General features: G+C 36.3%; 1 protein-coding gene across 1 annotated transcript; it reads left to right on the top strand.

The window, feature by feature from the left end:
• The first annotated feature begins 3,152 nt into the window (after positions 1-3,152).
• On the top strand, positions 3,153-11,122 carry LOC113346643 (protein CHROMATIN REMODELING 25-like). Its single transcript, XM_026590120.1, has 21 exons — positions 3,153-3,467; positions 3,596-3,973; positions 4,263-4,346; positions 4,447-4,687; positions 4,766-4,891; positions 4,984-5,040; positions 5,134-5,220; positions 5,322-5,417; positions 5,562-5,612; positions 6,204-6,278; positions 6,389-6,475; positions 6,966-7,054; positions 7,138-7,270; positions 7,807-7,926; positions 8,003-8,116; positions 8,224-8,307; positions 8,417-8,494; positions 8,590-8,648; positions 9,252-9,432; positions 9,521-9,619; positions 10,525-11,122. Exons 1-21 carry the CDS (start codon positions 3,283-3,285, stop codon positions 10,897-10,899), a joined length of 2,799 nt encoding a protein of 932 aa, XP_026445905.1. The 5' UTR covers positions 3,153-3,282; the 3' UTR covers positions 10,900-11,122.
• The last annotated feature ends 249 nt before the right edge of the window (positions 11,123-11,371 follow it).

Genomic DNA, 11,371 nt, shown 5'->3' with positions numbered 1-11,371 from the left:
ATTTCTGGAAATGCTCTGTCCAAAATAATGACCGAAAATTTCTTTGGAAAATCTCAACTAGTAAATGCACATTACTAATTCTAATTTTACTAAAATAAATTAACAACCTTAGTTAAAAGATTCTTAACTTATTTATATTTCGATCCTGGTATTTTCTTTCTGTAGCTATTAAGGAATAACTTTGAACAATAAAAGATAAACATTACTGTACGTGTTCAAAGTATGCCGACATCCTTACTTTGTAAGTCCTCCTTCATACTTACAACCTTAAAACCGATTTGCCACACTTCCAAACAAGTTTAGAATTGGTTCATCTGACTTTCAATAACTATGCGATTGATTAAGAAACACTCAATCACAAATCATGGGTTTAACGGTTCTACCAAAACAAGTTTCGGTTCTACCTCCATGTGAGTACGGTGCATAGTCACACTAGCTTCCCAAAATTCGGTTGACTAGATACTAGGATCGGTATCTAACTTATATGTGTTGCACATGTCCATAGGATCGGTTCCCCTTTGCCTAAAAACATGTTGCACATGTCCATAGGATCGGTTCCCCTTTCTGTTAAAAAATTGTTGCACCTCATACAAGGATCGATTCCCCTTTGTGATGTGTTGCACCTCTTCATAGGATCTGTTCCCCTTTACACAGATTCGGTTCAACAAATCACAAACTCGATCATACCATCTCAGGTGATTACTTAAGATCGGTTTCACTAATAAAAGTCATACCAATACATAAGTCAGGCCTTTGTGAATAGTTTTACCAAGAACACAAACAAGTCATGAGAGGTTATACTAAATCACATATATTGGATGTTCACAAGATATGCAATGAATAACAATCTCAATAATGCCTGGCAATTTCCTTTTCGATTCATAAACAAGTTTATGAACTTACTTCCTTAAAACACATGTAAAACATTGTTTCCTAGGATGAAATTCTCACCTCATACCCATACATAATCACAATAACATTTATACGATTATGTCGATGTCTTATCTACAAAGTTTAATGGTTAAGCAATAACCTTCATATTGTATTCCTTAATACTATGTCTATTTAGAGTTCAAACATGCTTCGCAGTTTTGTTTTCAATATGCACGACTTGAAAGATATGTTAGGGAATGAAATAATTCAAGTCGAATATCACTAACCTCAAGTGGAAGGATGATGTTGTCCTTGTAGTTTCTTACTTCTTCACTTCTTCAAGTCTTCGCAATACTTGTAATGTCTCATATCCTAATGCTTTCAAGCTAACTTATACGAAGTTGACTCTAGTACATAATCAAGCGACTCTTAAAATGAGTTTTGATTCACTAAAATATGACAACCAAACTTGACATACCAATGATTGGTGGGTTCAACCGACATATGCTCTAACAGAGATGCTGATTATGAAATTTATAAGAATAAGCTAATACTACCCTAAGGAATAAGGTCTCACAGAGGTAAGAACTGAGTTGTTTGTTTTACACGATAGAAACCCAAATTTTTAATCTGCTATTATGCATTTGATTGCCAATATTTGGCCGCACCATCCTGATTATCGCTGCTGCTCTTGTCAACATTTTCATAATTTACATCTACTTTGCGTACTAAAATGTTCTACCCCCTATTGAATTGTGGCTCACTCCCTTTTTTTTTTTTTCCCACAGAGTATGAAGCGAGGTTGAGGCAGTAAGCTTGGGAAGAGCTTACGGATAGGAGGTTGAGAAAAAGTTGATATTTTTGCTTCTATCTCTTATATGTATATATCTCGGGGTTGCTGGTTAGTTAGATTTACATGTATGAGTATTTCTCGTCGTTAGTAAATGTACTGCCCCTGTTTTCGTTGGGTGTAGTTACTGTTTTTCATTTGCGACATAATGATATGTCTATTTAAGCTTATGGAAGGGTTGAGGTCTGCCTAAAATGGAGAAATTATGATTATGATGTTTAGCTAGTAATTTTTTCCCCAGTTCTTTTACAATACCAGATTTTGTGAATCCATTCTTTTTCTTTTTAAAATGTACATACTTGGTGTAGTTGGTAATAAATATCGGTTTCCAGTCTTATATTTTCATTGCCAACATAACAATATCCAATTTTGAAAAGTCATCTATATGCTTTTATGAATTTCTATTGGTATACCCACCTTCTGTATTGGGGGATTGAAGAACATGGCAGAACATGGGATCAAAATATAAAGAAGAGGAGATAACTCTATCCATTTCATCTGTGGCGGGTATGGATTGTTTTACTCTACCCATTTCAGCCGTGGTTGAGTTAACTATTTTGAGGACTAAAATGTATTTTAAGTGCCAACCAGCTTGACCGATTTCACTCAGTCTGTCAATATTCATTGACTGAAACCTTGTCCCTCCATAAGGTTTGACTCAAACATTGACAATAATAGTACAAGATTCACAATTGAAACTTAAAGAAACGAGATAAGAAAATCGTACTAAACTTCTGCAGTCCGTTGAAGGATTGGATGTCCCTATAATAGTTTATTTGTTTCTTGATCATCAAATATATCAAATGCTTCCATAAAAAGGAAGTAATATGCCCAAATTAATTTCTCAACAAACAATCTCAATATCTGGTGAAGTAGATCGTTTTCAACCATAACATACTTGATAACAATGCAAATCCAAATCCAAATCCACCAAGAAAAAACCTAATAATAGGATAAGAAAACACGTCCTGATAGTATTGTGAAAAAGGTTGGAGTAATGGCGGGACATCCACCAAGACAATATTCACGTACCAAAACTTCAATTATGGTTTTACTTTCCAAAAATAAATAAAAAATAACCTTAATTCTTAAAATGAACACCATGTTTATTTACATCTGAATGATCTGGATCCAAGTCAATCCCCGAATCGTCGCGAGTCAAATGTCAAATTATCCGTTACTTTGTTTTCCAATTTCAGTCAGATCCGACTGGCTACATGGCTCAGATCCAATTCTTGACCCGGACCCATTTAAATTAAGTAACAAAATAACCCTGATTTATCGGATCAAGTCACTGATTCACATGTTTTTATGTTAGTTGAAGTCAGACCTGATTCAGATGAGTAAGGTGATTTCAAATTTTGACGAATAAGACTCGTACAAAACAAACGAACAATTGAACAAACAAACAAAAAAACATTGTGGAAGGTAGCTTCTCAAGAACGCAGCCGCGGAAAACACATTTTGCCGCCAAAATGATTCATCCGTCGTTTTAAAACAACAATAAGTGGAAGCGAAGCAGTAATGAGTGAGGAGAGACAGAGAGAAAATCGGTAAAAATGGAAGAAGTCGAAAATGATGAAGTTTCTTTGGTGTCTATCTCTAGCGATTCTAGTGATTCTAGTGACGATTACATCGGAGATGTCGAAGATGATGATGAAGAAGAAGACGGTGGACAATCTCCTGTTGATTCTCCTCCTTCTGATGAAACTCGGAAATCCCAAAATGTTGATGCCCTCGTAAGGTAACACCTCTTGAAAATCCGATTGTCCTCATACACCGCAAATTCGAATTAGGGTTTATGTATTCATTTATTAGATTGAGATTTGTGATGAATTTGTTGTTAATTTTGGTTATTATTGTTGATTCCAGAGGTAACCTTGTTGTTAAAAGGCAACCATTGATTCCTAAAGTTCTTTCAGTATCAGATGGTGCAGCAATAGCTAGAAAACCGTTCAAGCCTCCTTGTTCGAGTGGGTACAGTGATCAGAAAGAACAGCTTGTTCGTCGTTTATGGGCTCGTAAAAGATTTGTACCATGGGGTTCATCAAGACCAGTGGTAATTGGAATAAGCAACCGTACGGATAACCCAAGTGCTGAGAAAGACACTCCGGAGCCAAGTGTGACTCTGCCTGAAGGAATAGAGCCTTTGGTGTTATGGCAATCTGAAGAATCCGGAGAGGAGTGTGTGATTTCTATCTCGATAATGGTAGATCCAGTGCTTGTTGGTTTCCTCCGTCCTCATCAGCGGTATTATCCCTTTCTGTTCTTTTCTTACTTTACCAGTAAAGAGACTCTTTTAAGTTGGGAAAGCTAATTTTAGTCCATTGATGTGGTTGGAGTGTTGACTTGGGAAAGCTATAGGTAGCTTCCCTCGATAAAGGACAAATCAGATAACATACACCCCTTTAAATGTGTGAAATGTGCACACCTTTGCTTGCTTTAGAAAATTTTGAAGCAGTTAAATTATCCATGTCTTTCTTCTGATGTCATTCTATTATTTCCTTGGCTTATACATTAACTTTAACTTTTGATGCAGTGAAGGTGTTCAATTCATGTTTGATTGTGTATCTGGGGTATGTGCTCCTGGTGTTTTTGGATGCATTCTAGCTGATGATATGGGGTACTGAATTTACCTATTTCAGATGTTTTATCAGACATTGATGTTCTAGTCCATTGTCTTCTTATTCTCTTATCATGTGCTATTTGGTTCTATTTTGCAGTTTGGGGAAAACTTTACAGTCAATCGCATTACTGTATACTCTTCTTCGGCAGGGATTTGATGGAGAGCCCATGGCTAAAAAGGCAATAATTGTCACTCCTACCAGCCTTGTAAGTAATTGGGAATCTGAAATTAAAAAATGGGTCGGAGATAGACTACAACTTATTGCTCTTTGTGAGAGCACCAGGGATGATGTTGTTTCTGGAATAGACAGTTTCATTAGACCGCGCAGTCCATATCAGGTAAGTCTATGATTATCTATCTGTCTTGATAAGCTATTACTTTTAGCATGGATACTGATTCATTCTATATTTTACAAGGTGCTAATTGTTTCCTATGAGACATTCCGAATGCATTCGTCAAAATTTGATAAAAGTGGATCCTGTGACCTCCTTATTTGCGATGAGGCACACCGACTGAAGAATGACCAGACACTAACAAATCGGGTACAATTATCATATCTTTCCTTGTATTATCCTGGTATGTATAAAATACTGTTTGTCTATCCTTAACTCGAAGATGATTGTTTTGAATTCAGGCATTAGCTGGTCTTTCATGCAACCGACGCGTATTATTGTCAGGGACTCCGATGCAGGTAACAGTCCTTAGTCTAGCTTCTTGTTGTAGTTGAATTTATGTCTCTCTGATAATATAGTTTTACCTATGTTGATTTGTTTATTAATGGCAGAATGATCTGGAAGAGTTCTTTGCAATGGTTAATTTTACCAATCCAGGAATCTTGGGGGATGCTGCATATTTTCGACGATACTATGAGGTGAGTGTATTGCCTTCTTTTTGTATTCATTGTTATTAATTATCTAGCTGATAGATGCTGGGAATGTGGCGTTTTCTCTGTTTTGAACTCATCAAATGAAGTCACCGATCATTTCTGGAAGAGAACCTACAGCAACAGAAGAAGAGAGAAATCTTAGTGTTGAGCGATCTGCTGAATTAAGCACAAAAGTAAATCAGGTAATCTTGTTTCAGTGTGTGAAACAGTTAACCATCCCCGGAGCTCGTGATATTCTGTTTTTATTTGTCTGTTTCTACTATTGTGGTTTTCGAATAAGCAGCAGTTAACCTCGTCTCTTCCACGCTTGTGGATTTTCATTTCAGTTTATTTTGAGGAGGACCAATGCTTTGCTATCAAATCATCTACCGCCAAAGGTAATTCAGCATTTCGCCTTTTTAAATGTCCTTATACACTTAAATAGTTTTCAGTTTTGCGATGTTTCAAGATATTTACGATACAGTTTGCACCCCATCTTCACCTCTATGACTTTGTCCTTAACATTACGTAGTGGAGTCAGTGTAGGTTAAACGTAGGGACACTGTAAATAACCACCTGCATGACCCCAGCGAATCAGAAATAAGGTGCAAATTACCCGCTTCGTGGATTGTACCAAGCAACATCTTTGATATATCAGTGTTTCTTTGATTATTAAAGGCTATGCCATCTATTACGGGAACATCACTGGAATGTGAACGTTCACATATGATACTGGGGAAGCACACAATTGGTCAATCCCTTATCTTAATCATCTCAAATTCTCAAGAGTGGCATATGTTCGATAACACAGTGTTGCCTTGATCTGATAAAAAGTAGTGAGAATATGCTTGATACTAGTAGCCATAATGTATAAATTGCTTCATCTGAACTTGTACTACACCTGAAATTTATTGCATTGAATTTGTCTGCAGTTGCTTGCTCTGAACTTGTACTACACCTGAAATTTATTGCATTGAATTTGCCTGCAGATAGTTGAAGTTGTCTGTTGCAAATTGAGTCCTCTTCAGTCGGAGTTATATAACCATTTTATACATTCCAAAAATGTAGGTCTTTTTTCTTTGTCCATTTCGAATGGTTCAGAAAACTTGCTGGTAAATTAATGTAATTGATTTTGCTCTAATTATTATCTTTTCTTGTTGGTCTCTTCTTTCAGGTTAAGCGAGCAATATCTGAAGAGGCGAAACAATCAAAAATTTTGGCATATATCACTGCTTTGAAAAAGCTTTGCAATCATCCTAAGGTAGGGTATCAGTGGAGAGTACTCTCTTTGTTTACAGTTGGTATTTGTTGTGTGCTCTTACACTTATGCTTCTTCTGTGCAAAATAAGATCATGTACTCTTGTATTGGTTGTGACGTATTGAAGTCCAGCTTTACACCACTAGTAAGCATTATAGAGAAGCAAGGTGTAGTCAAGTAGAGGTCAATTTCAAAGCATGAAATGTAGTCTAGTGCAACATAAAACTGTATAACTAATTTATTGATTTTCCTTCATCAGATTAAGTGTTTTTTTTTGTTTCCTTTTTTTTTTTTCCCATTTCAGATGATGGAAAACAAAGCTTAGAACTAATGAGTTTCCACTTCCTATCCTAATTTGTAGAAAATACTTCATTTGTTTATTTCTCCAGCTATATTTATTCTTCAAGGCTTTTGTTTTTGCTTGTTACTCTCTTTTAGATTGTCTTTACTTCGACAATTAGTATTATGTTCACTTTAGACATCTTCTTTTCAGCTTATCTATGATACAATCAAAAGTGGGTCAGGAACGTCGGGATTTGAGGATTGCCTTCGCTTTTTTCCTCCTGCAATGTTTTCTGGAAGGTATATATTTACCTTACATTTTCTATCTTCTTCTATCTTCCGCAAAATATTTCTAATTTAAGTGTAAACACTGTAAATTTTAGATCTGGAGCATGGACTGGTGGTGATGGGATTTGGGTTGAACTTTCTGGGAAAATGCATGTTTTAGCTCGGTTGCTGGCCCAATTGCGTAGCAAAACTGATGACCGTATTGTCCTTGTTTCCAACTATACTCAGGTTTGTATTCATTCTAGCAACGCAATTTCTCCAATTATTCTATAAATTTTAGTTAGCAGGAAGCCTCATTTAGCAGTAATTTGTCTTAATTGAAACCATCCTGCATTTACATACAACACATGCTAATTTTCTATTACTTTATGCAAGTAGTTTCCACTATCACTTTACATCACGTTTATATCAAGAAATCAGGTGCACAGTAGTTAGCTTCTTATGCGCCTCCTTAGAGATGATTCACTAATTTTGGTGAGGATGGTTACTCACCATGGAATCATCCTAACTGGAGTTCCCAGTCTACAAAAAGCTGGGTATTTATGAACCGCCTATTCCCTCCTAGACCTTAACCCAGCGATTTATGAGTTTAGAAGTCTTGCAATAGGTGTTTCTCACTTTATGTGAGAGTGCGTAGATATGAAGACACCTCTTTTTGGAGGGAACTTGTTTCCTTTTTGATAATGTAGCTTTTCTTGCAAAAACTAATTGTACTAGTTTTTGCCTAACTTTTCTTTTAAATTCTGTTTTCCCTTGATTACCAGACTCTGGACCTCTTTGCACAATTGTGTCGGGAAAGAAGATATCCACACTTGAGGCTTGATGGAACCACCTCTATCAGTAAAAGACAGAAATTGGTAAACTGTTTTAATGATCCTTCAAAGGTAAGCATTTTTGAACTCCAGACCCTCGTAAGATTCTTTAGGCTATTGTTAATCAGTCTTGATTTATACCTTCCAGGATGAATTTGTCTTTCTCTTAAGTAGCAAGGCTGGTGGTTGTGGGCTTAATTTGATTGGTGGAAATCGCCTTGTCTTATTTGATCCAGATTGGAATCCTGCAAATGACAAGCAAGTATGTTTAGATATAGCTTTTCATTCATGCAGGATCAAACGAACTCTATTTTGACTTTCTCACAAGGTCACGACATCTTGATGTTGTCCATTTGTCATTCTAAATAGGCTGCTGCAAGAGTCTGGAGGGACGGGCAAAAAAAGAGAGTTTACATCTATCGGTTTTTGAGTACTGGAACCATTGAAGAAAAGGTTTTTGACATTTTGTTTCTCTATATGGAAAGCATATTGGTTTTAGACTTTAGTTTGTAAGCGAAGTTTCTTGATTTCGTTTGTTGACTATTTTTAAATGTTTTCATAGGTCTATCAGCGTCAAATGTCAAAAGAAGGGCTTCAAAAAGTCATTCAGAAAGAGAAAGGGGATAATCTGAAGTCACAGGTTCTATTTCATCTTTTAATGATTTAGATTTTTTGGTGAATCAGGATTAACCATTTTATCTCCATTGCCCCAAAAATATACAATTTTTATTGCAGGGAAATGCTCTTTCGACTGAAGACCTACGGGATCTTTTCAGCTTTTATGAAAAGTCCAGGTAACTTTGTCTTTTAAATCTAGAAGTTTTATCACATCTTAGAAGTGCAGTTTCATCTGCATGATGAATAGTAGTAATGTAGATATATTTATTTCACCAGTCAGTAACTTGGAGAACATAAACAGGCAGGGAACTACATTAGACTTTAATTTTCTTATATGATCTGAAGAAAAGCGTAGATTGCAGTTGTACTGTTTTGGAAGCTGAAAGCCTGAAACCAAAGGGAGTACACCTCGATGTCCAAAAGAAATATTTCTGCTTTGCATTTGCATGCCACACTTTTCATGCTACAGCCTACACATACAATTCTTAACGAGCATGCTGTATGAAAATTGCATACCAGGTTCAGCTTAGTCAAGTAGTTCTTGAACTTTGAAGTAACTACTGTATGATTTTAGGGCATTCAACTTTTCTCCCCTTATTTTTGAACAAACAACTTTTTTCACATCCATCTAGTGGTTGTTTTTCTGGCTATGCGATTATGAATCTTACCTGGGTCTGGGCTGTGCCAGTCCTTCTCTAGAGTATTGTGAACTTGTAACCTTAACTAGTACTCTTACCCTACTGCATCTAATTGTTGTTTCGTTGTACTTTGTTATGCAGGTCTGAAATTCATGAAAATATGAACTGCAGTCGTTGCGAAACTTGTGAGTTAGAAGATAATGCTCCTGAAATCGCAAGACAGGTTGAAGATGGAGCAGCAAGTCAGGATGACCAAGGTGATATAGGTGGATTTCAAGAGATATCTGGTTGCTTGGATAAGTTAAAAAGCTCAGAGAAACAGGTAAGACGAAGCTCACTGTTTTACATTTCGAGCCTAAACTGAGTTGGACCCTATAATTCTTAATATCTGTTTGGAACACAATTTTTAGTTGGGAACTCCACTAGAAGAAGACCTCGGAAGTTGGGGGCATCATTTTCTCTCGGCAACGGTACCTGATTCAATTCTTCAAGCTTCTGCAGGTGACGAGGTGAGCTTCCAGTTAGGCTCTTAGTTCGGTTTGGTTATTCTGAGAAAAAGATGTCCATATCTTTCACATCTTGATAAAAGTTTTAATCATTGCATGATAAGTTACCACCTTTAGTAACAATTCTATAAATTCTTCACTATTGGCAGATTGAAAATTACCAAGAACATAATGCAAGTATTAGATGTTGATAGAGACTATTTCTACTGAACCAACAATTATGTTATCTGAATAACTATTTAATCTTGATGTGGTAAACTGAGATCCAGTGAATTACCTAGGCGACCACATGTTAGACACTGCTGAAAAAGTGTGGTTATAGTAAATGGAATTTCTACCTTCAATTTAAGATTAGTGCATATTCTGTATATAACTGGATATTATAATGGCCAGAGAAGCACTTTTGCATGTCTGCATGTTAACAAGTAAGCCAGCAAAGTTATGTGTCTTCAAGAAAATGGGCTCTAAGCAACTTAACAGTATGAAATGTACCAACATTAGTGTGCAGATATAAATACAGAAGGAAAGGCAAAAGGTTTTTCTTATAGGTAGTTCTTGGATCTCGCTTACACGTCGTGAAGTCCAAGAACATGACTGATACATACTCTGCATCTAGTCTTGAAAATATACCCCTCTTTTCTTTCTTTTTTGACTGGAAACCATCCCTTAAAAACAATTTTTTTTGTAATTTCTGAAGAATTGTCTTCTGATCATCTGTTTTTTTTTGTCACCCTCCAACTTAGTCTATTAGTTGTGTGATTTGCATTTTCACATCGCTTGTTGCAGATTACATTTGCAAGTACTTGTCTCCTTCATCCTGAATTTCCACATTTATGTTGTGTAATATTGCTTATGGTGTGCAAAATGAACATGATATTTATGCGCTTGTCCCAATGTTGCTGTGGCAGGTCACATTTGTTTTCACAAACCAAGTAGACGGAAAGCTTGTACCAATCGAGTCAATGCGTTCAACCCCCAGAGGAGCAGAAGGAAACAAAATCCATGCTGTTACAAGGGTGATCCAAAACCAGAAATCGACGTCATTCTTGCGGCAACATGCACAACCAAGTCCAGCAATCTCATCCACTGTAAATTCTAATTCAAGCTGTAAGACAACACCAGGTTTGTCCAGACCTTCATTAAAGGGACCTACGAAATTCACAAAAATGTCCACACAAAGTACTACACCTATACCAACAAAACCTAGAACTAGTTTTGGGAAACAGTTACCCCTTAAGAGATTATCGTCGCATTCCGATGATCATGATGATGATTTTATGTAAAATAATCTTGGCAATTTTTTTCTTTCTTCACTTTTAACACATCTCAAGCTTGAAACAAAGAAAAGGCTGGGCACACATGGGTAAGATCCATTAGATTTTACAGTCTGATTTGATCCTCTCTCAACACCTTATCAGATTCATACGAGGGCACATTGGCTATTCTGTCTGTACTATGTATATGTAACTAGCAATTAATCTGAGAGTAGGTTTGTATTTTTCACAAGACTGCTAATTAGGATCTTAACTAAATTTATGGCCTCATGAATCACCTAAGGCATGTGTGTATATTCTCCACCCAGGTGACACTTATCTACTTCTACTTGTACTTTGAAACTAGTCAGTTTTATATTTTTTATTTTTTATTGCCGTGTAAACAATGATCTAGAAAAAACATGATTTGTTTTTAAGTCGGTCAAATGTCACCAAATAATCGAACAGTTATGTTAACTTAGAATCCTTGAACTTGTGTTTC

The sequence above is a fragment of the Papaver somniferum genome, chromosome 2 (genome assembly GCF_003573695.1).
Source record: "Papaver somniferum cultivar HN1 chromosome 2, ASM357369v1, whole genome shotgun sequence".
Classification (NCBI taxonomy): Eukaryota; Viridiplantae; Streptophyta; class Magnoliopsida; order Ranunculales; family Papaveraceae; genus Papaver; species Papaver somniferum.
Note: the sequence above shows the minus strand (reverse complement) of the source record. Positions and strands in the feature narration are given on the sequence as shown.

Excerpts from the sequence above, each read along its gene's own strand:
- LOC113346643 (XM_026590120.1), top strand. The coding sequence starts at position 3,283 with ATGGAAGAAGTCGAAAATGATGAAGTTTCTTTGGTGTCTATCTCTAGC. Across the intron at positions 5,221-5,321 it reads ATTTTCGACGATACTATGAG|TCACCGATCATTTCTGGAAG; the intron begins GTGAGTGTATTG and ends CATCAAATGAAG. Across the intron at positions 6,476-6,965 it reads AGCTTTGCAATCATCCTAAG|CTTATCTATGATACAATCAA; the intron begins GTAGGGTATCAG and ends TCTTCTTTTCAG.